Source organism: Diuraphis noxia, unplaced genomic scaffold, assembly GCF_037042655.1.
Source record: "Diuraphis noxia isolate RWA-SAM2 unplaced genomic scaffold, SU_Dnox_SAM2 contig0002, whole genome shotgun sequence".
NCBI lineage: Eukaryota > Metazoa > Arthropoda > Insecta > Hemiptera > Aphididae > Diuraphis > Diuraphis noxia.
The window spans coordinates 21,675,130-21,699,768 of NW_028301712.1; the positions used below are offsets into that span (position 1 = coordinate 21,675,130).

Below are 24,639 nucleotides of genomic sequence, written 5' to 3' on the forward strand. Positions count from 1 at the left end.
ATTCTATACCTTAAATTTATTTTCCATTAAAATATTAAATACACAGAACTTTGAGGTTTAAACTCAATAATACAAATCTCATCTTGTCCAAATGATACTACAAACTATAAATGCACAGTTAGAATCATATTTATTTTATTTTATTGGATATTTAGGAAATATTAAACAGGAAAATGTAGACATTTTTTTATAAAGTTTTTAAAATCATAGACTATACAATCTTAAGTTTCCATTATTATGCTCTATAGGCCAATTTTTTTTTCTGACTAAGCATATTCAGTCTTATAACATTATACCAACTGACTAAAATAATTAAATACTGAGTTGAAAAACAATGATGATTAATATTCTTATAAACATCTGACATATGAAAACCAAAAAAATAAAATAAGGTATAATAGTAATAATTAGCATTATAGAATAAAAATTAACATATTTTTGTAATTGGATGTAAGGTTAAATGTTAATGCATAACTTCTCTCATGTAATTATAAAAATATCAATAAAACAGAAAAAAATTGTTGAATAAAACAAACAGCTTATTCGATAAAACATATTATGAAGTATTGGACTATTATTACATTGGTTTAATGTTAGTTTTTATATCAACTTGTATATAAAACAAAATTATTTTTAAAATAACTTTAATGTTTACTCATTAAAAAATAGGTACAAATTTGTTCAACTAAATTTTTCTGTGTAGTTTTATTAATGACCATTGTTCGTTAAGAAATTTTCATTCCATATATCGTTCATTGACTGCAATGCCATTTCTTCTTTGGGTAATGCATCAATGCTTTCTAATGACTTAATGTAAAACATTAATTCAGACGACACAATTCTAAACATTTTAATTTTCAACAAATAATCAAAAGAAAATAATAAAATTCTTAAACTATATAAGAAAATGTTGTATCTTAGGTGAAAATGGTGTAAATTAAACATTTAAATTACCCGCGTAAGGGCCCATCATTATTAGTATTATCCATTTTGTTTATACATTCATGTAGGATTTCTTTAAATGTTATATGAATTCGTCTATACAAGTATTGAATTTGAATTTTTGGCAATATACTTGCTATGGCCTCGTGAAGTTTACATATGTGCCTAAAAAAATCAAGTACAATAAAATAAAAAGTAATATTAAAATCATCAAAGTTTATTGTCTAAACAGCGAATTCATACTTGCAAATATTTTGAAACGATTTGGACGGAATAGGAGGTTTAGCCTCCCAGTTTGACATTTGTTGCACAATTATCTGTTTAACAATATCATGCAGTTTGTCTTGTATGTCTTTGATGTGTTTTGTTATATCGTTTTTAACTCTATTCAGTATAGTATTCACTTGAGATTCTTCCAAAAAATCTTTAAAGAAAAATTAAATATAAACAAATACTACAGATAGTAAAAACTAAATCTTTTTGATAATTTTATATGTTTACAAATACAAAGTTTATGTAAGTCATAAGTGATACTTACTATAAAAATGTGTTTGTATGTAAGGTACTATCCATAGTAACAATTGTAAAGCTCTAAGTGATAACACTAAATTAGTACATGTTATTTTCTTTAGACCAGTCTTGTTTGATATTGCCTTAGCTTGCAATACTAAATAATATGATCTAGAATTATACTCTCTTAAAATATCGCACACATAACGTAACAAACTTTGTGCGGCCAAATTTATCTCATCAGCCTTTGTACAGTACTCGGTTACCATTTGAATCAAAAGTAACACAGTTCTAAAATTATAGTTTCATTATATTATTCTGATTGCAGTTATAAAAATAAACTTACCCAACCACTGCAAAACTTTCATCATTTACAATCAATATCTGAGCTGGTTTAGTAGATGTCTTTGGTGATAATGGTTTGGGCATTGAAAATTGACCTGAAAAATATTACATGACATATTAAGACGAAAATCTATTTAAAGCTTAAAAAAAAAAAAAAATGAATGTCAATTTTAATTGAACTATATTAGCTTACAAAAATTAATATAATTAACTGTATTAAAATATAAATATATATGTAAATTAAATATAAATTTCTAAATCATACTAAAAATTATAAGTAGTCAATAACATAAATACCAGTAGTTTGAATGTATTCAACTAAGAGTTGGAATTCTGATGGTACAACTTTTTGCCGCCAGTTTTCGCTATCTAAAAGTAATTGCAGTTTGTTGATTTTCTCTGTGTGGAATTTTTTTATGAAATTATTGGCCTGAAATATTTTATATTACAAATGTAAATATTATGACTTAATATTGATTATTTGTAATCAAGAATAGAACCTCTGATTGCATGGCAGTCTGTAATATTTTAAATCCGACATCTTGATTAGGGCATACTTCTACATAACATTCACTCAAATGTTTTATACATTCAGACAACCGCAACAACTGTTTTTGATCTGATAAACAATAATTTCTGGATTCATCATTTCCATTAAGTTGTTCGTTAATACCACTAACTTGTTCACCCTCAGCACTATTAAAGAATTGAAGACATCAATAAAATATTAAGCGATTAATTATAATTATATATAATAACTATAACTAATAAGTTATAACCAAAGTTCGGGACTTAAAGCACTTAACATCATTAAAATAAGCGCTTAAAAAAGCTCTTAAAAACAACATTATAAGCACTCAAATAAGCATTTAAAAAACTTAAATTTTTGCAAAAATATTTATCAAAAAACAAAAAAATAAAAAAATAAAATAAAATAAAAATAAATCTTTATCTTTATATATAACATAATAAATTAAATTAAACTTCACTTTCGAGACTTTAAGGATTTTCCGAGGGATTTTCTGGAAAATGAAATGTAAACAATATTTATAAAAAACGTAGAAATACTGGTCAAATAAGCAAAAATAATCAGAAAAACTGGAAATAAGCATTTTTTTGAAAAATCGCTGAAACAAGCGAAAAAAAAAGCACTTTCAAACTTCATAATTAAACGTATTATAACATGACATACAATTCCATAGCACTATGCTACATTTTAAGTCAATCCATAAAAATAAGCAAATGCTTTAAGTCCCGAGCCCTGGTTATAACAATATTTATTTAAAACAAGGCGCATACTTGGAACTTGAACTCTTATTAACTAATTGAGCATATTTTACAACAGCGCACTCGGTTATAGAGTTTAAAAGATTTGTCAGCTTTGCTCTAACTTTAATATAATCTTCTTCACTCAGGTTGTAGTCAAACGACAGTTCTTCTAAACTAAAATTAATTGTATTTTAGTCATTGAATTAATAAATATTAAATATTTTTCATTAGGTTAACAAGCCAATGTCTTACTCAATAGCATTTTCATTGTGGCTATTGAACTTTTTAGCACTGACATTAAGAGCATGTTGCATGATATTATATCCTGCCTAAAATATATAAATAAATAGATGTAATAAATTATTAGGTCACAAATGTACATAGTCATTTCATTATAAATTACAAATTTTAAATTTATAATTTGTAAGTTGAATAGCTTATTTTAAATAATCAAATCAATATCAACAGTTACAAATTTTAAATCATTAAAACATTATTTATAAATTATTTTAAGCAGTAAGCCAGTAAATAATTAGTTTATCAAATGTAGAAAAAACAAAATAAGTTTACAAATAGTTAAAACCAGTATTGTTCAAGAATAGTTAAAACTACAAATGTAGATAAAAAATTTTTTCATTATTTTGTATTTAACTAACCTAACTTAGATTACGAAATGTTTATTAAATAATTTAAAAAAAAAAAAATGCATAAATAAAATCAATGTAGGTATGGCCATTGAACATTTTTCACTTTAATGATCAAGAAAAATTATTTAATAATCTTTTAACCGACCTTTATTCTTCGTAAAAGAAGAGACAAAGTGTAAGAACAGTCTTCTAGCATATTCAACCACTCATTAGTAGTCAAACAATGCAAATAACTTTCTAAATTTGACGACTGATTGATCTGATGATCAACATCACTATTTGCAACTGTATCAATAACACTTTTTTTAATTGCAGCACTTATTGCTGTTTCACATTCTTTGCTATATGCTTCTAAAAATGCCCAATTTTTACGACGTAACATCCCCATTAGTATTGAAAATAATTTGTCCTTATGAAAAAATGTTTAATGATTAAATTAATTCTTGTACTGTTTAAGATATGAAAAACTTACTTTTTCCAAAACCTCTGTATCAGTACCTACTAATGGGCGATTGAGGTCTGCTGATGAACATCTTTCAAATTCACCAGCCATTAAGGCATCTATCATTTTAATAATTTCATTTAATTCTGATGTCAAATGCCTAAAATAATAATTGAAATATTGAAAATTATTAATATTATTTTAATGTTACTTTGAAAAACAATGTTATAACATGCAATAATAATCATTATACCTGAAGCAATGGACTCCAGAAAGTTCCTTAGATAATAAATCCTTAGTGGTATAAATTAAGTCTAAAGCAGCAACATAATCAGCAGCTGATAGTAGTACTTGAATAGTTGTTTGTGTGTGGTAAACTGTAGCCATTAATTTCAACTGTTAACAATAAAAACAAGGTTAGATGCAAGCAGTAATATTTAAAATTAATAATAAATATCTTTTCATAAGGTGCATATTAATATATTATTCACATTACAAGGTTATTATTATTATTATTATTATTATGTTATTCATACCTTTTCAATAATATTGGTATGATTTGAAATGGTAGTTCTAGTTTTTAAAATTGACAATGGTTTTGACACAAATTTTTCATTCACTTGTCTGATTCTACAACTAAATAAATAAAATGTTAGTTAAAATTAATTCTTGTAAGTTATAACAGTTTTATTTAACCATCAAATACTTTAAATACAAATCAAAAACAATGTGTTGAAGATCTATTACTTCAAATGAAATATATTTTTAAGAATACTAAGTTATTAAGTTACTATGACTCAAACATATTTATATTTAAACATTGAAAAAAAAATATATTAAAATTTCAAATATTAAATTATATCATACAGATGATTCTTTCAGTATGCTCGCCTCTATTTTTTCCTTCAATAGTACATTTATACAATTATACAAATTCAGATTTTTAAAATTTTTATGTATACCTAAATACCATATTTTCAAATGTCTGTCTTTTTTGTGAAAAATTTTATTTTTTAAATAAGAATCATCCTCCCTTTTTACTGCAAATTATTTAGCAAATGATTTTCTTAAATATTTTAATTTATTCAAGCCAAAATTCTGATACACAGTTTTTAAGTTATTACAATTAAACTAACTATATTAATACTTAAAAATGATTTTATATAAATAAAAACTATAAGCAATATCAGATCTAATATTTATTGTACATGCATCATTCTTAAGAATTATTTATATTGATAAATCAAGTTATTCCTAATTTTTTCAAATTGTCCAAGCCCCCTACCTACTTAACCCATTACCATAGATAAATTATGCTAAGCACAGTTATCCAAATAACTCAAAAAATATTCGATTAATTTTTTATTCAGATACATTAAAATTCTCAGCAAAAAAATTATATGAGCAATTAAAAATGAAAAAATGTGATTCTGATTTAAAAATAAGAAGCTTGTATTGTCGCGGGACCATCTTTAATTGATCAAAAAAATATCAAGCATTCAAAAATATGGTCTTTAGGCGAAATTAAAAATTCTGTAATTATAATTTGACTTAATGTATTATTTAAGCATAAAAATAGGGTGAACATGCTTAAAAAATCTCCTATGTATATACCTACCGTAGGTTTTGAGCCAATTGTATTGATAAATGAATTTGTTCCATAAGAGTATCATGTGATGTCATTGTATGAAAAAATGCTTCCGATTTTGAACTAACCTGTTGTGCAATCTTTACCTCTACAGTATCCAAATAATGACTCAACTAAATGAAATCAATATGAAAAACATAAAATTCAATCTACATACCACATTAAAAACATTCACAAATTACCTTTTTTTCATGGATAGATTTATCAGATATTCTAATATTAGCAGTAACATCATTTACATGGGTATCTGATGTGATGAATATATTGGGAAATACAGTAAATAATGTTTCACGTTTACTGAGATCAAAATGAGGTTCCAAAAATATAGGCGGAACTTCAGATAAATCATAGTTTACCCTGTCTGAAAATAATATAACATTAAGCATACATTTAATGTTTCTCAGTTTAGATAATATAACTGAGAATAAGCTTAGAAACTAGATTACATAGCTCACATAATAAAATATGGTAATAGGAAAAAAAGCCAAAGTAAAAAAAAAACAATTTTTTTTCTGTGTATTTAATTACACACAATGATATTTGGTAACACAGTTTATAACTATTTATATTGAAGTTAATAATTTTGATTGCAAAATACTCAAACACTGAATAATGTAGATAAATAAGTATGACTGTAAATATTTTATGCAACATTATTTATATTTTAACCTTATAAAAGTTCTAAGGGATTTTCTCCAAAAAAAAGATACTATCTAACAAATGTCTTATGTTGAATTTGAATAATATGGTATTTTGTTGATAAAAAATATAGCTTTAATTATAACTTTTGGGTTAAACATTTTTTTTTTGATATAATATCATATCTAATTAAAATATTATAAAATTATTTATACAACTAACAAACTTAATAAAATTAATTTTTATGAATTATTTTAGTTTAGTTTCCATTAGATTTTCTTGCCTAGAGTTATTATAAACATTAATTTATGTTTTTAATCTAACCTGTTGATTTATTTAATCGGAAATTTGGAAATTGTTGAAGGATTTCTGAAGGATAATCCTGTTTATCTTTTTTCTGTTGAGGTTCCACAAGTTTTTTATGTCGCTAAAAATCAAGGTGAAAACATATATATATATATGTATTAGATTCAAAATACTTAAAAAATAAATTACTTACTTTTGGTATACGTTTAAGATAAGTTTGGAAGTATTGAGGCCTTATTACAGGTAAATGTTGAGGTGGCGGAATTGGACTTGTATCAGTGAATTTATCACCCCATATCTTAGTAAAGAAATCTTTCTAAAAGAAATTAAATGCAGGTATTCCAATTAAAATATATTATTTTTTGTATAACTATATATTATATAATTAAAATATAATTTAATTAAAAGTTTTTTTGTATATTTATGTTCATTAAATTAAAAACAAAAACTTACAGATCGAGGCCGCCTTGGATCATTCAAAACAGTAGCAAGACTTTGGGAAGCTGAGTAGAAATTCCATTCATTTGTCGGCCGTTTATTATCTGATGTTTTACGGTAAGGTTTAACACAATTTACCGATTGGAATGCATGGTTGTGTACAACATGTATTTTGTAGTCAGATTCATTAGACATTTTGCAGCAAATTTTAGTGCCACCATACTCACAAAAGTATTGACCATCTTTTCTTCTACTATGCACTTCATACAAGTGTCTATAAAAATTATTCTTAAATTTTTTAGATATTTTAATGTATTAATACAGCTTTATTTACAACTATGATTTAAAAAAAAAAAAACAAAAATTGAAAATGTAGTAATATATTCTTGTAAATTGTATAAATTGTATAATACATAATATGATCAATTTATACTACATAATAGCATATGTAGGTAAATTGTTAAATGTTAATATAAAATATATGTTTAGTATTAAATAAGATACTTAATATTAAATTTATTTAGATTCTTGTATAACAACTTGGGCTACCTATTTTTATTTTATCTATTTGGGTCAAAATTTACCCATTGAAATACTCATTTACTTATATACTCTTTTATATATATAAAATAATATACAATACAAGTTAAGAATAGCATGTATTTTATATTACATTATATTGTACATTTTTGTAGATTTTATTAAAAATTACACTTCTCAATAATTTTGTAAAGGTTATATTTATATGCCAATATCTATTAATTAATCAAAAATTTTAAAAAAGTTAAAAATTAGTAAAACATAATATTTATTCAAAGATGTGCGATAATATATTACCTATATATTAACCTTGAGTACAAAAAAGTATTTTCACTACTACCACAGATGATATAATTTGTGCATCTACGATTTAATGTGGTTCAAGACACCATGGAACAAATTACTGGCATTTGAACATACAAATGAGATATAAATCAATGCAATATTATGGAATAAACTTCACCATAGGTTGTGTATTTTTGGTCTAATATTGATGTGCTTACCGTTCAAATTGATGCAAATGTTCAAACGTGGCATTTTGGCAAAATTTGCACTTCTGCCAAATTGGTTCTCTAGTCACAGCCCTATCCATAATAACACCAATAACATATTTTATGATTTTAGATGGGAGTATAATGGTCTATTGACATTTAGTCAACAGGTGGATAGACAACTCGTCAATCTAAGACGTATTATGTGATTATTTCTGTACCATAAGAATTTGAAGACCTACTGGTAATGTATTTGTAGACCAATTTTCTAAGGAACAATACTCAACACTGTTAACAAGTTAACTCAAAAATATTAGTTGGAAACTTGGAAATATTGTCTAAATGTTATCAGTGACGTTGAATTCTGATAACAACAAAAATCGATATCAAATATTACCCATAGATAATAAAGATACAGATAGGCCACGTCTATGTTAAATATTATATTTGAGGCATAGAGTAATATATTATATATTATAATATTACTCTATGATTTGAGGCCGCATTCCTGGAGGAGAAGTTTAAGGAGAGGCAATTGAGGCTATATTATCACATTATCAAAAACAAATTACAAAACCGCCAAAATAATTAATGATTAAACATTTCAAATCTTAGTCCGTGTTTCAAATTCAAACTTTCAATATAATAATTAAAAATAATCATGATATTATAGTAAAATTATGAAATTATAGCCTAAAATGTGCTTGTTTAATAATTCGGCCATATTATAATGCCTCTTCATTTATTATTAGATAGAAATTAATTTTTTTAAATATAGGTAATATTAATCTTAATAATTGATTTACCAATTTTTTCTAAAACCATTGAGAAATAGCTCAGCATGGATCTATAAAAATTCAAACGATCAATAAAAATTAATTTTAATTTTCAGTAGGTATTCTTTTTTGTTTAAAGTAAATCGTACATGTAATCTGGTATTAAATTTCAAAAGTTTAAACATAAAAAGAAAATTTGTTTAAGAATATAACTTTTGAATCACATAATTTTTAATTTTAACTTGTATGGTTTATACACCTAATTATTGTGGTGATGCTTACATGACTCGCATGCATTTAAGGAAGAGGAGGTTTTATAAATAGTCTGAAAATAATGTCACCGTCTCGTCAATACTATTTTAGCCAAAATACATTTTACTATTTTAGTATATTAGCACACGTCTACTTAAATATGGTTCTACTGAAGTGCTAAAATACATGTCCAAAAAATGTGCTCTAAATAACTAAATAAATCTTTATTATTTTTAGTTATCTATCGGGATAGATAACAATACTTATCTATCTCGATGGATTTTGGACTTTGGGAGACATAGATAATAAATCTTTATTATCGATGTTTTGGGAGACACTTAATACATGTTATCAATAATTGCTATTTGTTAGTTTGATAGTCTTGCTTGTGTATCTGTTATCTGTATAAATGTATAATATTGAATTTATATTCTCTGATGTTGTGTAGACTGTTGTAACTTGTAGTTGTCTGTAACAATATTTTATTAATTAATAATAACGATTGACTATTAAGTGGATAATTCAACTCACTGTCCAAGGTCTTAATTTTTAGTATGTTTGCCTTGATGTTCGTTTTGGAATAATATTATTGCAATATTGTGAGAACTCAAGTGGTTTAACAACTTCTTATATTTTTTATCACAGTTCAAAGGAATATAGCTGACTGAGTGTAATATTAATCTGTCCACATTTAAATTTAAATATAATAACTTCAGCAAAACCAGACCATGTCTATAGAAAAGGAAGAATGTGAACTGGAACAACTGGTGTCTTCAGATGAAGAACCCAGACCAACTGATATAACACAAATTACACCTCCTATCACACCCAAGCCTCCTCCAAGAGCTCATTCCCATTCAGATAGTCGAACTAAGACTAGCAATGTAAGTGAAATGTACTTTCAGCGCCATAATACTTCCAACCTTTATAAATATTGTTTGTTGATCAAAAAATTTAGTCACTTTCTATTGAAAGCCAAAAGAACGAATGTCACAAATCTACAGCCAGGTTGTCTAGTACCTCATCCATACACCAAGATAAACCACAGACCCAATCATCAAGTATGCTTGTAGTGATACTTAAATTTAAACTACACTAATTTTCAACTTATTTGTATTGTAGAAGACATAGGAGGTACTACTCGCCTGATGTGTGTTAATGAGAGATTAGGGCGCAGTTCTCTTCATGACTACAAACCACCACGACCGCCACCTCCAAATTTTAGTAAATTGCAAAATAAAAAAGGTTTGTTCATTATCATTTAAGTTATTATAACTGTTTATGTTTTTCATACTATGCTTACATAAGTAGGTATTTCAGTTATATTACTATTACATTATACTGATTATCATTTGTTTAATCCTGCATAAGTAGTTTTCCACATAATTTATATACTTCATAGATTATACCATTTTCGATTGTTTATAATGTCTACTAAACCTAATTTACTTTGAATTGAAATATTGAATTCTCCGGCTAATCTTAAAACATTTTAACATTATTATCTCATGAAGTTAATATATTTTAACCATCTCTTAAATGCATAAGTATGTAGAAGTAAAAGTTCCCAAATATAAGACTTATACTTATTTAAAATTTAAAGTTAACAACTACAAATTACAATATGTCTTTATATTTAAGTCCTTTATTGACAAAAAAAATTTTAAATTAACGTAACACATCAAATTCTATTTTAATCAAGCTAAATATTTTTGGAAAGAAGTTTATCGTTTATGCATATATAACATATCCAATCTTGTTGCTTTTAAATCATTAATAGTTAACAGTATATTATATTGAAGTAGTGAACTTTTTAAAAATTCACCTTTATAAATCAACATTATAATATTTATATTACACTTAGAATTTGGATGAATTGGTTTAACAAAAAGAAAAACTTCTAACCGATTATATTCATCAATCAAAGTACAATTTCTATGGCATTGAAAGTTTTTAAAGGCCATAATTTCTCTAAAGAATAATTGGCAACACAAAACAAATTTGTAATAAAAGTAGTTTAATACTTTTATTTTATTTGGCAACTTGAAATATAGTGTAGTCATTAATAAATTCTCATTGTCGTTTCCATTTTTGATATTTGGCTGATGTATCTCCATAATAATTTCTAAATTTATTCGCAAAATAAAATTTTTTTTTTAAATATTCTTGTAAACACTAATTATAAATAAATGTCAGTGGTCGATAGAAAGTATTATTTCAGGTATTTAATATATTTTTCTTTTATTTATATTTCTATTTTATTGCATGAAACAATTTTATGTAACAATTGTTGTTTTAAATATTATTTTTATGAAGTAAATTTCTAGTTACAATCTTAACATTTTAACTTAATAAATATAATGTCTTGATTTCAAGTGTATTATACTATCTATTATTAAGTATAATTTATAATTTAACAATGGCAAACTTACTATTTTCAAGATCTAAAACTTCTTCTCTTGTAGTACATCTAACTACCTAAATTAGTAAATAATTATCATATTCTCAATGGTTTTATTTTTTTGTTGAGTCATCATTTACATTTGTCAGACTAAAAAGGAATCATTTAACCGTTTAAAGAAACCTTTGTCTAAAAATAATATGAAGTATGTAGTTTAAACATATTAAATGTTAATATATGGTGAAACCTGTCTATAAGGGAAACTCATGTGACTTTCAAAAGTGTCCATTATAAATAGGTATGCGCTAAGTATGCCAATCTTTTTGCTTAGACTTTATTATTTTGTCATTTATATACAATTGTCTATTAAGACAGGTTTCACTGTAAAACTACATCAATATATCAAAGACAACTATTTTTGATACATTTCTATTGTTCCATTGAACATTTGATAAAACATATTGTTTGTTAAAAATATTCCTTTAAATTGAAATATATAATTTTGTTTTAAGATTGAGAATTTTTTTTTCAATGTAATTATCAACTCAAATTTTTTATCAAATTAAAGCAAGTCCAATTGTTGTTTTTTTTAATCCACAATTTATTTTCATAAATGTAATAATAATGGTCTATGTTAATTTGTTGAATTTTGACTTATGATTAATTATGAGCTTATGGCTAAAATAATTAAATTAATTAAATTATTCATTTGTTATATTGTTTAGGGATTCTATAGTTTATATTTGTTTATAACTAAATTTACTATAATATTGTTCAGTATCTTTTTAAGTACTTTAGACCACAGAAAAGATGATTATTAAAAATTTAATTTTATGATAAGAAATGTCAATAATATATATACATATTAATAACATAAATTAGCTTATGTAGATAGGTTGCTTTATAACTTAGTATACACGCATTACAGTCAACACTTTTTTTTATTACTTCATCACATCTTGTAGTAGTTTTTTCTCATATACTAATATAGTAATATATAATAGTCAATAGATAACTTGAACATATATTATTCTAATGAAAATAATATAATTTTAGCGTTTACCTACCCATTTATATAAGTTATATATTTTATTATTTCAGCTTATTTTTTTTTTATTTTTTTTTTTATTTATACATATTTTGTGTATTGGTTGCTTTTGTTGTTGAATCCTGTCCCATATAAAACACATAGTACTATCTGAACAAACTATGGATAGAAGTTGCCTACATCATTGTTTTTTGTCAGATGTGACCGATGTCAGACAAATGGAGCAAGCCCTACAACAACTACTTGAAGATTTTCACTCTGGCAAATTACGTGCATTTGGTAAGCATTAAAGAAAGTCAAATTATCATAATAACATTAATACCTGCTGTTAGATTAGAATTAAAACAAGTTGATTGAAGATGTTTTTTACTAAATAAAGTCAAATAAATAATTTCACATACTTCAAAAATATTATAGATATATATTGTATTTATAATATCTAGTTACTAATATCACTTGTAGTATTCTCTATTAAAAAAATAAATACAATATACCTAATATTCTTAAAAAAGCTCTTAACAGTATTTTTCTAATTTTTAAAGACACAACTCTATTAAAAAAAAAAACATGCAAATAATAGTTATTATTGAACCATATTATCTATATCAATAGTAAACAATTACAATAATGATTTGTAAATTTATCCGATGAACATTAAAACAAGGATGTATAATTCACAATTTTATTGTATAATGATCAATGATAAGTATCTTTTAACTCATATAATACATTTTAACATTTAGGTAAGGATTGCAGTATGGAACAAATGACAGCTATACGTGAACAACAAGAACATTTAGCATGGTTACATTTTGAACTTGGTGTGAGACAGGATGGTTCGAATCCGCTCAGCGAACAAGGCATTACAAAAGGTACAGAAAACATGCACTCCCTCATGGCTAGCCTAGAACAGCTGTCTTTATCCATTGAAAAATTACATTCGTTTAGTAATTCAACGTCCGATTAAAATTTAACCCACAACATGTATAAACAATTGACTTTTATTGGTACTCGGGATCATTGACAATATAATTTAATGAATGGAATTGTACAAAAGAAAATAATATTGCTCATTTATTCATTCCATGAACAATTTTACCATTAATGTTGTTTTTCCTTGTTAAGTTATTAAATAAATATAGTGAATTTTTATTTGTGACTAAACTTATTTGAACAATGAATGCAGTGCCTCATATGGTGATAATAGTCTGGTAGATCCTATACTTACTCGAATACCACAGTTTTTAGTCGCTTCACAAATTGAATTCACTTCGTGTCCACTTATTCCACCAATGACAAACACAATCAGATGGTCACAATCTAGTGGATGCTTGTTTACAGTGTTAATGATTTTACTGAAAAAAAAAAAAATGTAAACCATTTTCTTGAGTAAATTGTTCATAGATTTTTAAGCTTATTTTATTATAAAACCAATGAAATATTATAATTTTATAATAACTGCATTAAATGAAATACAAACATTAGATTAACATTTTCAACAACTCTTACTTGAATCCAAGTTTTATATAGTCTGTTATTCCATCAGATTTGGTGTTTAAAACTGATAGATTAGGTCGCATTGGACTACACACATCATCCATAAGCTGTTTAACAAATGAACTGTATACTGCTGGCACATAAGGATTTTCTCTCAAAAAGAGTCTTCTGTTGAGAAAAAATATGTTTCCATAATTGATTTTTGTTTTAAAATTATAAATTAATATTTATTATTTAATATCAAAACATTTTATTTCAATTTCCTTTATAAGTTATTTGCATTTTGTAATTTTTCTATAGTTATTTTACATAACATTACATTACATAATATACAATAAAATAAATAAGATTGTTATTAAAGTGCTCATCTTAAGATAAAACTTTAAAATAAAATAAACAGTAATCAATTATTTGGTTTCACTTACCTAAACTACCTAATCATTTTGAACAATATTTTTTTTAGCAGTCAGAAAAAAGTTTTCACAATGCAAAAAAAAAATGCTTATATTTTAGTTATACTATATTAATTAAATAAATTTCAGTTATAACTGAAAAAGTGTAATTAGCATATCACTTAATCGGTATTTATAATTTATCGATAATATTAGTGGCAATAAAGTACTCATCAACTATTGATTTATTAACAGTATATTATTAATTACAAAAAACCTCAAGATACATTTCTAAAAAAGTAAAAATAATTCTTTTTGGGACTTTGGCCTTTAAGATTACAATTGTCTACGTGTTATTTTCAAATAAACCCTCTCAAATGGGTGACCGCCAAGGCTTTTAGTGACAAATGATCGCCACCCACTCCTACATACATCATACATGTGTTTTAAGCTAAACATACCCTTTTGCCTTAGGTACCAGTAAAAACTTATTAATACCCTCGGATGTTGAAACCTTAACTTAATAAAATATTAATTTATTAATGATTACACATTATAGTCTTCATTAGACAATGGACATAGTAAATCGCACGGTTTAGATCTCAAGAATTAAGTAACTCTCAAAATTTAAATTGTGGTAAATCGCTATATCATAAGAATGCTTTTATCAACAAGGCTTTAGATAACTATCATCGTTATTATCAGTAAACCGAATTTTCGTGTATGATTAGCAGCTGTTGTTCCAATATGAAGACTATAATCTTATCTTCATGGATCTGAATATAAAATTATAAACAACTTGCAAATCACGCAACAATTTTTGATAATAAGCATCAAGCTGAGTGCTGACAAGCTTTCAACATTCAAATTCAATAATAACTGAATTAAATTGGAATAATAAGTTAAATTAAAAGTATGAAATGAACTAAACATTAAATCTAATTTAAAATCTAATTCATAGTCGTCATCCATAAAAATTGATTACTCTTTGTGTGTTCACTAATCGAGTTAAGAGAAAAATGTTTCCGACGAGCACGCAAAAAGCAAATTGGATATTTAAAGACGAGATGGATTTAAATGCATTGCGAGAGAACGCCAACCAGAAGTTCGTCGCTAGATTCGGATCGCACATGAGTCCCGATGACCGAAACGTATTTTTTTTGGACGCCAATGAAGAGCATATAATACAGAAATGTCACGAGTACATATTAAGAGATTTCTGTCACAAGTTTCAACCAACCATGCCAAAGTACGTGTTCGCAACAGCTTTAAATTATCTGAAACGATTTTACTTGTACAATTCAGTCATGGATTACCATCCCAAAGAAATAATGGTCACATGTCTGTTTTTGGCATGCAAAGTTGATGAGTTCAATGTGTCGCTCGCACAGTTTGTTGCCAACATTAAAGGCAACCAATCAAGAGCAACCACAGTGATACTGAATAATGAATTGTTTCTTATGGAACAGATCAAATACAATCTCAAAGTACACCATCCATTTAAGGCGATCGAAGGGTTTCTTTTGGATATAAAGACTAGAACACGAATGTCCGATCCAGACCGCATGCGTCCTCACATTGATAGTTTCATTGACAAATTATTATTTACAGACGCATGTTTATTATTTGCACCATCTCAGCTGGCACTAGCTGCTGTATTACATTCGGCTAGTCAAATTAAAGAGAATTTGGATTCATATGTTACCGATTTATTATTGGGTGAAAAGGGATCTGAGCATTTAAAAGATTTGATAGAAGTTGTACGAAGAATAAGAATATTGCATGTCAGAACAGCAGATGATCATACAAAAGAGCTATCACGTATTAGTAAAAAATTAGATAAATGTCGGAACCAAGAGAACAATCCATTCAGTGAAAAGTATAAGGATAGAATACAAGAAGCATTAAATAATTCTTTATAGTTTTGATTGTAATACGTTTTTGGCATTATTGTGAATATAAAAATATAATGTAACACTTTTATCATCAATATGATTTAAAATAAATAAATATTTTTTTCCTTTCTTATTAGATAGGTACCTATATTGATCATAAATATAAATTGTATAATACTGAACATTGTTAAAACCTTAATAATAACTGTACGTTTATAATAAGATTATTAAATAATATAACCTATGAAAAATTTTGATTGCATATTTTGTATCAACATATTAAAATACAAGAATTTATGTTAATATTAACTATTAAATACCTATGCTCTATTTCAAATAATATTACATAAGGCAGTGATCAAAATCTGATAGATTTTTCATTTAATCTATTCTATGGTTACATAAGATGATAACACTATAGTATTACAGTATGAATTAAGATAGATTAAGGAAAATAATAAATAATAGTTTGTTATTTTTTGAACAAACTTTCAGATATACATATAAGTAAGTAGTAAACTGCAGTTAACCCCTAACCGATTAATCCACAGTCAAACTGTTGAACTATTGATGGTATTGGATGACGAAACAAAAATAAATTTCATAACAGTCCAACCAACACTATGTGTTAATATTGACAAAATATTTTGATTACTGTTGGGAGAAAACTAGTTTAGTGATAATTTTACTGATTAACTATTCAAAGCATTTCCCATAAAGATCAAATAAATACAACAATAGAAGAAATAAATACTAGCCTAGTATCAAAATAAAAAGTATTACTATACAAAAAACAAATTACTGGGTAGGGTGTATAATTGACTCTAGTATATAACAGAGACTTAAAATTTTTATCAGTGATAAATTTGATAAAATAAAAATAATTGTTTATAGTAACTGTTTAAATCATTAATTATTTCTTATTAATATAATTAAATTAATAGGTATTGAAATTTAATTTATATATATTTTGTCTGAATAAGTATATAATCATTTTAATATAAAATCCTACCTGTATTGGCTAAAATGCTGTCTTGACCGCTTGATTTGTTTTAAAATAAAAAGGAATTTTTCAGCAGCTTGTTGACAAGCCAGCAATGTACTAATATTGACTCCTAAAAATAAAAAATAAAAAGTATTAAATGTAAATGAATGAATAATTTTTTTTAATTTGTCTTATGTGTACCTATTAAATCATTAATTATATAATCTGGTAAGAATTCAAAGTCTTCAAAAAAGGCTTCACTAACAATATTCTCTAAGTCTACTTCATGTTCTTCAGACATTACAAAATCTTCATCAACAACTGAATACAATTGAACCAGAATACATAATAACATTTCTACAGTCAATTTTCTGTCTTTCCTTGTTTTAAACAATTGACTAACCTTGTTAAAAATAAATATGAACACAAAATTATATTAAATACTTACACATTAAATTATTAATAATTCATCAACTATTATTAACTCACTTGTGTTAAGATGCCAGTATCACTTTCCATTGAAATATTTTGTAATAATAACTTGCCAATATTTTGAGCAAGTTCTATTGTAGAGAGATTTTGAGATTTTAAAGCAGCACAAATACAAAGCACTTGCTAAAATATTATATTATTTTCAAGTTAGTGAAATAAATAATTCACTAGATTTGGTATAAATAATATTTACTAAAATGAGAATTCAATTTTTTTTTTAAATTTGAAACCACTTGTATAATAACATATGGACAGATTTTAAATTCAAAAATCAGAAATGACATCATACAATCAAAAAGCTGTTTTATAACCCAAAATTGATAAACATTTATAAATGTTTTGAATATAATTTCGGGTTACATTTTAATTTTATATTATTTTTCAATTATATTTACTTGTTTTAAGTCTATAAACTCTTTACTATTAAACTTTTCATCATCTAAAAGAGTTTCTAAGAGCTGAGGTGTGATCCTTGATATAGTTTTTTTAATAGGCCCAGAACATTTTTCAGTTAACATAGTTCTTATGCTAGCCAATACATTCTTTTCAGTTTTTGTTAATAACCATTCAACTATAGGTGTAGGTTTTAGTGTTGGAGCTAAACACATCGGTACTTGTAACTGATCATCAATCGACTTGTACCTTAAAAATAAATAATTATATTTATCTAAGATAATGTTTCTTAATTATTTATAATAAACTTGAAACTTCATTACAAAGATTTTTACTTCAATTAAATTCTACACTTTCTAACACCTATCACTTTATTTTATACATAATAATAATAATAATAATTTAAAATTTAAACTGACAAAGTAATATCAGATTGTGTTAGCACATTTATCCATCCAATCCAATTAAAAACACTAAATGACATAAGTACCTATAACATGTTTAAAACGTATTCAACTTACTTTAAGTCTTTTAACATAGGTTCAGTAACAACTGCTATATCAGAACATGTTTTGGGAAATCTAGTCAGTAACATATTCATTTTGTCTAATGGACAGCTAGATGCAAAATCAGTAACGGCATACATATCAACTATTCGATCAATAAGAATAACATTTAGGCGGCTAGACTCTGTACTTATAGTCTAAAATCAAGATATAAAAATAAAATAAAAATATATAGGAACGTTTAATAATCATAGTATATACTTTTTGAATTTTAGAAAAATGATAAGTTACAGCTTCACTTAATGGTCCAACAGCATAAAGGTCATGTTTTACATTCAAATGATTAAATATATTATTTAAAGTTGCTGCAATTTTTGAAACATACACTTCGTAGTTATTCTACAAAATAAATACATTAATTTCAATAAGATATTTTTTCATAATATCATAAAAGTATTTATAAAAAATATAACACAATTGTTATAAGTAGAAGTGCTACATGACCCAACTAGTGAGTAAATCAAATTTTTTAGTCACACAAATAAAGCGCATTTGCACCACTACAGTAACAAACCACAACACACCTCTATCAACAAAGGAATGTCTTGAAGATGGGGCACTAGAAATAATGTAGGAGACAAGCAAGTCAATGATATTGGTATATCCATAACATCCACTGTACCATCCTTAAACACAATATAATAATAGCAAAAGTAAATAAAAATGATATTAATCGCATTATTAAACAAGTATATTATGGAGATTCTAAATTCTAAAACAATCAATTCTAGCAAATAATTAAATATAAATCCATAAATACAAATGGGCAACGCTACCTCGTACTTGGCTGAGATAATTTTGCAAAGTTCATTCTCCAACTTTTCAACACTATATGATTCAAATCCACATCCAACAACAAAACGACAATATCTAAAATTACTGTTATTCAAAACATCTCGGACGATCATCACAGCCAGTTCGTCGACAGGTTTTCCAATAACCAATAAACACCTGCGGTCCTTCGGATTGCCACTCTGCACACATGAAATAAAACAGTAAACAAAAATGTCATGGGTAAATCTCTTGGAACACCAACTTACCTCAAATGATGACAGCTCCTTGACACTTTTGGCACCAGCTCGATACAGAAGCACACATCCACCGTGCCAATGCAGTGACTCTGAAGCATAATCGTCTAAGAACACTGTTGCCTCACGAGCGTACTTGCACACTTCATTCCAAGACCAGTCGGCCATCACAGAAAATGGAGTGTCCACGTTGAAAGTCATGGGGTCTACTCACGATTCAACAAATCTTGTAAACAGGAAAGACAAACCGGATATGTACCTAATGTTTTAGGCAATATATTGTGTCAGACATAACACATAAGTGAGAAATTTTGATTGAGATATGCACAACGATTACTTAGTTATTACTAAACTCAATGATGCCACAATCCAAGTGTTACCCGCCAGATGTTTCTGTTTGGCTATTATTCAGTAGTGAGTTACCATTACAATATTTTATTGCTTTTTGTATAAAAATTAGTTTATTACATATTAATAATTATATATTATACTAGTATTTACAATCATAGAAAATTGGACATTAGTACATTACTATAAAAAAAAATAATTGCCAATTGGTAAACATTACATATTTTTAAAATGTTATCGTATTATCAATATTAAACGTCATGAATTTTGGGATTATGGCCATAGACCTTGTGTCGTTCTTATCCATCTCATATTATCAATATTATCAAAGTTACAACAATGTTGTTGTTCTTGGTTACGATTTACGATGTAGAAAAATCTTCTCTACATCGTGGCCGTCATAAATGTGTGTTTGTCGTGTGTAAAACACTATAAACAAATATATCTAAAAAATATTAAAAAGTAAGTGTAAAATATAAACTTTAGGGTACTGCTTTTAAAATTTTCCATCAATTCTTTAAAATTTGAAAGTTATATATAACCTTAATCGCAGTGGGGGCTTACTGGCTTAGCTCCCCCCAATATATTAGTGTCCCAAAAACTATTAAAAACTCAATGTGTAAATAGTCAGGGCTTAACTCCCCCCCCCACCCACCAAATTGAAGCAATTTGCGCCCATGGTTATACCTTATACCTAAAATATTTAATAATTTAAAGATAAAATAATATTTACTATTATTATTATTATTAAACTTTTATACTAATCTACAGCTTAGTGCAGTAGGTACCTCCTTAATTAGGCGTAGTCTACAAAAATGTCCGAAATTAAGAATGTTTGGGGTGAAAATGTTTGAAACCAAGAATTTCCATATAGTACAGTAAGTTCTTGTCTAAAATCAAAAAAATGTAGTACCGAAATAATTAAAAATAAAAATATCCTGTAAGGCTGTAACATTTGTAAGTTATCCTTATCGAACACGGCAAAACACCTTGTATATTGTGAAGTATTTACGGGAACTGGGGTCTGTGAGCTTGTGAATGCCTTTAGTACCTAGGTATACTCCATCATAGATATTTTTACCTAATTTATAAATTCCAATTGACAATTATGACATTGTGTTATGGTTATAAAATAAAATAAAGTAGTAAAACACAATATAATCAATGTCATATATATATTTTTAGTTAGGTACCTAATTCGTATAATAATCTATTTAATTCGTACGTTTATGAATATATTTTTTTAAATTCCAAACAACCTTGCCAAATAGTTTGTCAAGAGTGGAATCTTTAATTTTGGTCAATTTTCCGATATTTTTATTTAGATTCATTAAGAGGATGTCAGCGCACTATTTGTTTTCTCTCTCTGGCGCACCCGCAAACATTGACAAAACACATTTACGCAGAATCGTTTTTCTATGTTTTTAAGTAATCTTAGAGTAAAATCACCCATTACAAAAAAGATAGAGAATAATATTTTTGAGGGAATGACATATCGATGTGAAGGATAATCGATATTTTATTGTTATTTGATTTTGTATTGGACTTTCAAAATAAACAAAAACATTTTGTAAATTTTATTTGTTCTGATACAATATTTAAAAAAGTTATTCCCTCAAAAATATTACTCTTTATATTTTTTGTAATGGTTGATTTTACTCTAATATACCTAACTTAAAAACATAGAAAAAACGATTCTGCGTAAATGTGTTTTGTCTATGTTGAGCGTGGGTCAGATAAAGAAAACAAATAGTTCGCTGAAATTATATTAAGAGTGGTTTAATATAATACAGTGTATAAGGTATTAAGGTGTATTACTTAATATATCAACAAATAACTCTTAAGTCTTGTAGAGTTACTAGGTCTTTATAACTATTTTTTAATTGAAAGAAGAAGACTTGTTTTAGAATAATATTAAAACTCGATTTTTTATTTTATTTCAAACAATGGAAAAAAAATGATTTGCTAAAAAGGCTTATTTAATTGTCAATAGGCATAATAATAATATGTACCATAAAGTTTGGTATTGAAATATTAAAAAAATGGAGTTTGATGTAGCCTTAGAATATTACTTTCTATAATTAGCCAATCAGTTAACAATAAAAAAAGAAAAGAAATGATCAAATTTGATTGATTATACTGCTAATAGGACAGGATTATTTTTCCAAAATTTCATTGCCACCAATTGCGGACATCAATGCATCATAATATTATTTCCGTGACTTATGATATACTTACATAAGAAAATCTGCATATTATTTAAAACACTACATTAAAAGTTTATAAATTATTAAATAGTAGGTAATTAGTAAATTTCACCGCAGTCTTGGGTAGTATTTGGAATAAAGTATTCCGAATACAGTATTCGGAATACTATTTAGGTATTCAGAATACTTTTGAAAATACTTTTCCTAAAAGTATTTTATGCAGTATTCAGAATAGGTACCTTCAAGAGTATTCCAAATACTATATTCGGAATACTTTAATAGTATAACAATATATTTTTTTTAGGATTTTAGTATTTTAGCATCTACCTACAATCTACATATTTTGCAAAATGTCAAGCTATTTGGAACAAACAGAACCGTTCTAATCAAATGACCGACATAGTTAAAACCAAATTGGATGTATCTATACTTGAAAACTCCTAATGATACCCGTTAGAATCCCTGGTTTGATGCTATGAAATTTCTTATTATTCATTTTAAAATGAGCCCTTCTAAATTTTATAAGATATGTGATGCTGTTAAAGTTAACCGTTTTTCTAAAGCCGATATATAATTTTTGGACGAGTATTTACTAGTAATGGAGCCTCTGCATGTGTGTGTGTCTAGATGTACATATTATGTATTTTGGTTACTTATTGGCTTATTGTCATCAATCACATCACTCAAACAAAAATATGATGATATTCTATCGGAAAAAAAAATAATATTTTGCGATTTCCTGGTTATTTTGATTAAATAAATACTTTTTACATTCCTTATTTAGTATGTATTGTTTTCAACTGTACCTGTCTTGGTAAAAGATTTTATACTCAAACAATATTATTAATATTATTCATAGAAGATAATAATTGCAGATAATTACTAAAAATATTATAAAAAATTATTATAATATAATATTGTAAATCATAAATAGTTATAGTTAGGTATATTATAATTTTAATTTATAAACAATATATTATATAGTTAAACATTGGCTATAATTTCCCAAAAGCAATTATTATTTTATTAACATCTATAACAAAAAATATTTTAAAAGTATTTGGAATATTTTTATAGTATTCTAAATACTTTATTTAGAATACTATTTTTATGATGTATTCGAATACATATTCGGAATACTATTTTTCATGAATATTCGAGTATTTATTCCAAATACTTTTAAAAAGTATTTTACCCAAGACTCTAAATTTGTAATAGTCAATAAAGAGGCCTGACTCGGCCGTAAACATATAATATGGTAAAATCATTCAAATCATAGTTTATGGGGCGTCTATATTAAACGTTTATAGTCTGACCACGGTTTTAGATTATTATCACAATTTATTAAGATATAATAAATCTAATATTACCTATACCTTAAATTGTGATTATTAGCCTGAGTCTGACTATGATAACATGGAATAATAATTTTGGTGATAAGGACAGCGACATTACCGCTGCGTACTGACTTTTGCATTTATTATACATAGAAATGCGCACGTCTTACCACTAGCCTGCGCCAACGATATGGGTTTTATAAACTATATTATTATTACCATTTTGCATTTGCACTTCTATTAGGAATAGTTGTACCGCCATTCGTCTCTGATGATCGTAAAATCACAAACCCTCAACGTCACGATTAATTGTACTCGGCGGTCATCATTTTTAGCTTCCTGATCTTTAAACTGATTTTTTAATCTGTGTTATTTACTATTTAGGATCACCAAACAAAATAAATTTAAATTATATTTATTATTTAAAAGCTGAGATGTACCTATAGGAATATTACTCGTATGATTTAAAATACCTGTTAAACTAATTGTCATAACATCAAATAGTTTTAAACAAAATGTCAAATATAGTAATAATATACATACATCATAAAAATATTACATATAATATGAAGATAACTTAAAAATATAAATATAAAATACCTATGTATGATATTTTATTCTGATTCATGTATAAAAGGTTGTATAGGTATCTATTTAAAGTCAAAAAAAAAAAAAAATTTAATTAAAAATAACATTTGAATTTCTAATAAATCCAATGGGCTTTTTTAAGTTTTTGGGATAGTTGAATGAATAGTTATTAGTTATTAAGTTCTTATTTAACGATCATAAATAATACATTTATGAG

At 25.9% G+C, this 24,639-nt stretch overlaps 4 protein-coding genes across 11 annotated transcripts; 2 read left to right on the plus strand and 2 right to left on the minus strand.

Annotated features, from left to right (window-relative positions):
- Positions 1-118: 118 nt before the first annotated feature.
- On the minus strand, positions 119-8,561 carry scat (VPS54 subunit of GARP complex scat). Of its 3 annotated transcripts, XM_089218411.1 has the most exons (20): positions 8,230-8,560; positions 8,024-8,129; positions 7,202-7,460; positions 6,942-7,064; positions 6,767-6,869; positions 5,986-6,164; positions 5,774-5,916; positions 4,692-4,791; positions 4,409-4,551; positions 4,186-4,315; positions 3,859-4,122; positions 3,319-3,395; positions 3,097-3,240; positions 2,298-2,493; positions 2,095-2,227; positions 1,799-1,892; positions 1,481-1,743; positions 1,186-1,366; positions 955-1,107; positions 119-841 (listed from the first exon to the last, which is right to left on the minus strand). In XM_089218411.1, exons 3-20 carry the CDS (start codon positions 7,379-7,381, stop codon positions 709-711), a joined length of 2,739 nt encoding a protein of 912 aa, XP_089074537.1. In that variant the 5' UTR covers positions 7,382-7,460; positions 8,024-8,129; positions 8,230-8,560; the 3' UTR covers positions 119-708. The 3 variants fall into 3 exon arrangements, with proteins under 3 accessions (XP_089074537.1, XP_089074535.1, XP_089074536.1); XM_089218409.1 differs by lacking the exon at positions 8,024-8,129 and having other exon boundaries at positions 8,230-8,561; XM_089218410.1 differs by lacking the exon at positions 8,024-8,129 and having other exon boundaries at positions 7,202-7,474.
- Positions 8,562-9,647: 1,086 nt separating this feature from the next.
- Positions 9,648-13,846, plus strand: LOC107165999 (uncharacterized). Of its 3 annotated transcripts, XM_015514472.2 has the most exons (6): positions 9,648-9,797; positions 9,891-10,129; positions 10,204-10,306; positions 10,368-10,490; positions 12,839-12,973; positions 13,438-13,846. In XM_015514472.2, exons 2-6 carry the CDS (start codon positions 9,974-9,976, stop codon positions 13,659-13,661), a joined length of 741 nt encoding a protein of 246 aa, XP_015369958.2. In that variant the 5' UTR covers positions 9,648-9,797; positions 9,891-9,973; the 3' UTR covers positions 13,662-13,846. The 3 variants fall into 3 exon arrangements, with proteins under 3 accessions (XP_015369958.2, XP_089074538.1, XP_015369959.2); XM_089218412.1 differs by having other exon boundaries at positions 9,670-10,129; XM_015514473.2 differs by having other exon boundaries at positions 9,671-10,129; positions 12,893-12,973.
- On the minus strand, positions 13,680-20,519 carry LOC107165997 (sec1 family domain-containing protein 2-like). 4 transcript variants are annotated; one of them, XM_015514469.2, is made up of 12 exons: positions 20,296-20,518; positions 19,955-20,201; positions 19,691-19,888; positions 19,439-19,540; positions 19,116-19,253; positions 18,870-19,051; positions 18,351-18,597; positions 17,953-18,078; positions 17,665-17,866; positions 17,491-17,593; positions 14,204-14,359; positions 13,680-14,049 (listed from the first exon to the last, which is right to left on the minus strand). In XM_015514469.2, the coding sequence occupies exons 2-12, from the start codon at positions 20,141-20,143 to the stop codon at positions 13,860-13,862; spliced, it is 1,833 nt and encodes a 610-aa protein (XP_015369955.1). In that variant the 5' UTR covers positions 20,144-20,201; positions 20,296-20,518; the 3' UTR covers positions 13,680-13,859. The 4 variants fall into 4 exon arrangements, with proteins under 4 accessions (XP_015369955.1, XP_015369953.1, XP_015369956.1 ...); XM_015514467.2 differs by having other exon boundaries at positions 20,280-20,518; XM_015514470.2 differs by having other exon boundaries at positions 14,204-14,356; positions 19,955-20,519.
- CycH (cyclin H) lies at positions 15,387-16,730 on the plus strand. The gene has a single exon (XM_015514471.2). The coding sequence runs from the start codon at positions 15,603-15,605 to the stop codon at positions 16,503-16,505; it is 903 nt and encodes a 300-aa protein (XP_015369957.1). The 5' UTR covers positions 15,387-15,602; the 3' UTR covers positions 16,506-16,730.
- Positions 20,520-24,639: the final 4,120 nt, after the last annotated feature.

Bases quoted from the DNA above. Each gene is read 5' to 3' on its own strand.
- scat (XM_089218409.1), bottom strand. From the start codon at position 8,318: ATGGATAGGGCTGTGACTAGAGAACCAATTTGGCAGAAGTGCAAATTT. The intron at 3,396-3,858 runs GTCGGTTAAAAG...TATATATTTTAG, and splicing joins TTCTTTTACGAAGAATAAAG to GCAGGATATAATATCATGCA. The intron at 842-954 runs GTAATTTAAATG...TAAAATGTTTAG, and splicing joins AATGATGGGCCCTTACGCGG to AATTGTGTCGTCTGAATTAA.
- LOC107165999 (XM_015514472.2), top strand. From the start codon at position 9,974: ATGTCTATAGAAAAGGAAGAATGTGAACTGGAACAACTGGTGTCTTCA. The intron at 10,307-10,367 runs GTATGCTTGTAG...TTTGTATTGTAG, and splicing joins ACCACAGACCCAATCATCAA to AAGACATAGGAGGTACTACT. The intron at 10,491-12,838 runs GTTTGTTCATTA...TAAAACACATAG, and splicing joins TAAATTGCAAAATAAAAAAG to TACTATCTGAACAAACTATG.
- CycH (XM_015514471.2), top strand. From the start codon at position 15,603: ATGTTTCCGACGAGCACGCAAAAAGCAAATTGGATATTTAAAGACGAG.
- LOC107165997 (XM_015514469.2), bottom strand. From the start codon at position 20,143: ATGACTTTCAACGTGGACACTCCATTTTCTGTGATGGCCGACTGGTCT. The intron at 19,541-19,690 runs GTAGCGTTGCCC...ATTGTGTTTAAG, and splicing joins TTATCTCAGCCAAGTACGAG to GATGGTACAGTGGATGTTAT. The intron at 14,360-17,490 runs GTAGGATTTTAT...TTTTCTCAACAG, and splicing joins CAGCATTTTAGCCAATACAG to AAGACTCTTTTTGAGAGAAA.